Below are 3,936 nucleotides of genomic sequence, written 5' to 3'. Positions count from 1 at the left end.
TGGAAAAAAGGTTTCAAACACCGTCAACAATAAAGAACGTGACCTCACCAAGACTCAAAAGAAGTTGAAGAAGCATGGTTACGGAGTTAACAACAACAAAGCTGGACTTGGCTTCACATCAAATGCACCCGTGAAGATTTCAAGCCAAGCGAAAAATGCTAGCACTCAACATATCAGTGTGAGCATTGAACAAGATCAAGAGGAGCCTAAATCTACCATTCGAACGCCAGTCTTCGATAGGATGAATCGTTCAAGACCCAGAACGTCAGCCCTTGATCACATTGGTGGTCAAAACCGAACCTCCGTCTTCAAGAGGCTTAACAGGCCAACCTCCCGAAGCTCTATTTTTGAAAGGTTGTCAAAACCTAATAAGCAAAGCAACACAGCTAGCTCTCCTCCTCGTCAGTCAGCTTTGGAAAGACTTGAAGACAACATGAAGTTTTCTGGAAATAGGGAAACAAGGTCAAAGGAAGAAAAGCTCGACAGGCTATCAGGAAAAGGTGATATTCGAAGCTCGATTCCTTCAAGGATGAAGCGTCAAGCAATCTTGGAGGTTGACGCAAATGGACCACTGATAGTAAGAAGGCGCACCATCATCCATACTGGACAATCTGCATACCAACAAACCCAAGAGGACGACATTAAAGAGGAAGTCCAAGATGTCTTCCACATCACGATCCAAGAAGGGAAAGAATACGAGACCCTTGAAGAAGATGTCACTGCTGCACCACCACAACTTGAGGATGAGGGGCAAGCCACGGTTGACGATCTCAAGGAGCTCAACTTGGGCACAGAAGAGGAGCAAAAACCTATCTTTGTAAGTGCACTGCTAAGAGCAGACGAGATAGAGGAGTACTACCAACTGCTATCAGAATACAAAGACGTCTTCGCCTGGACTTACAAAGAAATGCCCGGCCTTGACCCTATCATCGATGTGCATCATCTTGCAGTTAAGCCTGGAACACGACCAATAAAGCAAACTCAAAGGCGATATCGATCCGAGCTCATTCCACAAATCGAGGCAGAGATTGACAAGCTAATTGAAGCAGGATTCATTCGAGAGGTGCAATACCCCAAGTTGATCTCCAACATCGTCATCGTCCTTAAGAAATTTGGACAAATACGTGTTTGCGTAGACTTTCGGGACCTCAACGACGCTTGTCCGAAGGACGACTTCCCCTTACCAATCATTGAAATCATGGTGGACGCAACCACTGGCCACGAGGCACTGTCATTCATAGACGGCTCTTCTGGATACAATCAAATTCGTATAGCTCTCGAAGACGAGGAACTAACAGCATTCCGGACTCCAAAAGGTATCTACTGTTACAAGGTGATGCCCTTTGGTCTAAAGAACGCTGGAGCTACATATCAACGAGCAATGCAGAAAATCTTCAATGACATGCTATACAAGAACGTAGAATGTTATGTGGACGATGTGGTGGTCAAAACAAAGAAAAGATCAGATCACTTGAAGGATTTGCGAGTAGTGTTCGAAAGGCTGCGAAAATACAACCTCAAGATGAACCCATTAAAATGTGCGTTTGGCGTCACCTCCGGAAAGTTCCTTGGCTTCATTGTCAAGCACCGTGGTATTGAAGTGGACCAATAAAAAATCAAGGCCATTCAAAGCATGCCTGAGCCAAGAAACCTGCATGAGTTGAAAAATCTACAAGGATGGCTAACCTTCATCAAACGCTTCATCTCTAACCTTGCAGGGCGTTGTCAACCGTTCAGCCGACTCATGAAGAAGGATGTTCCGTTTGTATGGGACGAAGCATGCCACAATGCTTTTGAAAGCATAAAAAAGTATTTGTCAAGTCCGCCTGTCTTGGGGGCGCCTGTGCCCGGGAAACCGCTCATATTGTACATCGCCGCTCAAGAAAGTTCAATTGGAGCACTCTTGGCGCAAGAGAATGAATCCCAGAAAGAAAGAGCGCTTTACTACCTTAGCCGAACCCTCACCGGCGCCGAGTTAAACTACTCCCCAATAGAAAAGATGTGCCTTGCCTTGGTGTTCGCCATCCAGAAACTCAGGCATTACATGCATGCGTACACCATCCACTTGGTTGCAAAAGCTGACCCGGTCAAATACATCATGTCCAAACCCGTCTTGACAGGGCGACTCGCTAAATGGGCGCTACTTCTTAACCAATATGAGATCATCTACGTCCCAGCTAAAGCCGTAAAGGGACAAGCGCTGGCAGACTTTCTTGCCGATCACCCAATCCCAGCTGATTGGAAAATCTCAGACGACTTGCCTGACGAGGAAGTGTTCTACATCTACATCTTCCCGACATGGACGATGTTCTTCGACGGATCTGCACGAGCAGACGGAGCGGGGGCAGGAGTAGTATTCATGTCACCACAAAGGCATATATTACCTTATTCCTTTCAACTAAGCGAATTATGCTCCAACAATGTCGCTGAGTACCAAGCACTGATCATCGGACTCCAAATGGTGATCAATATGGGAATCACAGCCCTTGAGATATTTGGCGACTCCAAGCTCATAATCAATCAACTCTTAACTGAATATGAGGTGAAGAAAGATGATCTCATCCCATACTTTCGGCTAGCAACTCAACTGCTACAAGAGTTTGAGACTGTGACACTAGAGCATGTGCCAAGAAAAAAAAATCAAATGGCAGACGCTCTTGCCAACCTAGCCTCAAGCATGACATTAGGAGAAGATGAAGCTGCAGATGTGCCAGTTTGCCAAAGATGGGTGATCCCCCTCATCACTGAAATGCTACTAGATGATACAAATGTCATCTCAGTATTTCCAGTCGATGTTGAAGAGTGGAGACAACCGCTGATCGATTACTTAGAGCATGGAAAACTTCCAGATGATCCTAAACACCGATCCGAAATATGTCGACAAGCACCTCGCTTCCTCTGTTACAAAGCAACACTCCACCGACGCTCTTTCAAATGAGTACTTCTGAGATGCCTAGGTGAGGAAGAAGTTAATCAAGCCATGGAAGAAGCACACTCAGGCGTATGCGGGGCGCATCAATCTGGACCAAAGCTACATTTCCAGCTCAAAAGAATGGGCTACTACTGGCCAAGCATGGTGAAGGACTGCCTGGAATATGCCAAAAGGTGCCAAGCCTGCCAATTCCATGCAAACTTCATACACCAACCACCTGAGCCATTACACCCTACAGTTGCTTCATGGCCATTCGATGCATGGGGATTGGACGTCGTAGGACCAATTACTCCGAAATCATCTGTAGGAGAAGCTTACATCCTAGCTGCAACAAATTACTTCTCCAAGTGGGCTGAAGCCATACCCCTAAGGGAAGTAAAGAAGGAAACTGTCGTCCGTTTCATCAAGGAGCACATCATCCACCGATATGGAGTGCCTCGCTACATCATCACTGACAACGGAAAGCAATTCTCCAACCGACTCGTGGATGAGCTATGTGAGAAATACAAGTTCAAGCAGCATAAGTCTTCCATGTATCATGCCCCGGCCAACGGTCTTGCAGAAGCATTCAACAAAACATTGTGCAATCTCTTAAAGAAAGTGATCGGCCGAACAAAGAGAGACTGGCATGAAAGAATAAGCGAAGCACTTTGGGCATATCGGACGACACATAGGACTCCTACCCAAGCTACGCCTTATTCTCTTGTATATGGCGTGGAAGCTGTTCTACCGCTTGAAAGTCAAATCCCCTCACTGAGAATAGTTATACAAGAAGGCTTGACTGAGAAGGAGAATGCAAAGTTGCGCCTTCAAGAGTTGGAAGCACTCGACGAAAGAAGGCTCGAAGCTCAACAACACTTGGAATGCTACCAAGCACGGCTATCCAAGACATTCAACAAGAAGGTCCGCCCAAGGTCTTTCCAAAATGGAGATCTCGTCCTCGCATTGCGTAGGCCTATCATCACAACTCACAAGACGAAAAGAAAGTTCACATCAAAGTGGGA

At 46.1% G+C, this 3,936-nt stretch overlaps 1 protein-coding gene across 1 annotated transcript; it reads left to right on the top strand.

Moving 5' to 3' along the window:
• The first annotated feature begins 241 nt into the window (after positions 1–241).
• LOC139196163 (uncharacterized) lies at positions 242–2,948 on the top strand. The gene is made up of 3 exons (XM_070821826.1): positions 242–1,160; positions 1,719–2,608; positions 2,850–2,948. The coding sequence occupies exons 1-3, from the start codon at positions 242–244 to the stop codon at positions 2,946–2,948; spliced, it is 1,908 nt and encodes a 635-aa protein (XP_070677927.1).
• Positions 2,949–3,936: the final 988 nt, after the last annotated feature.

Source organism: Malus domestica, chromosome 05 (assembly GCF_042453785.1).
Source record: "Malus domestica chromosome 05, GDT2T_hap1".
NCBI lineage: Eukaryota > Viridiplantae > Streptophyta > Magnoliopsida > Rosales > Rosaceae > Malus > Malus domestica.
This window is presented reverse-complemented; position numbering and strand designations above follow the sequence as displayed.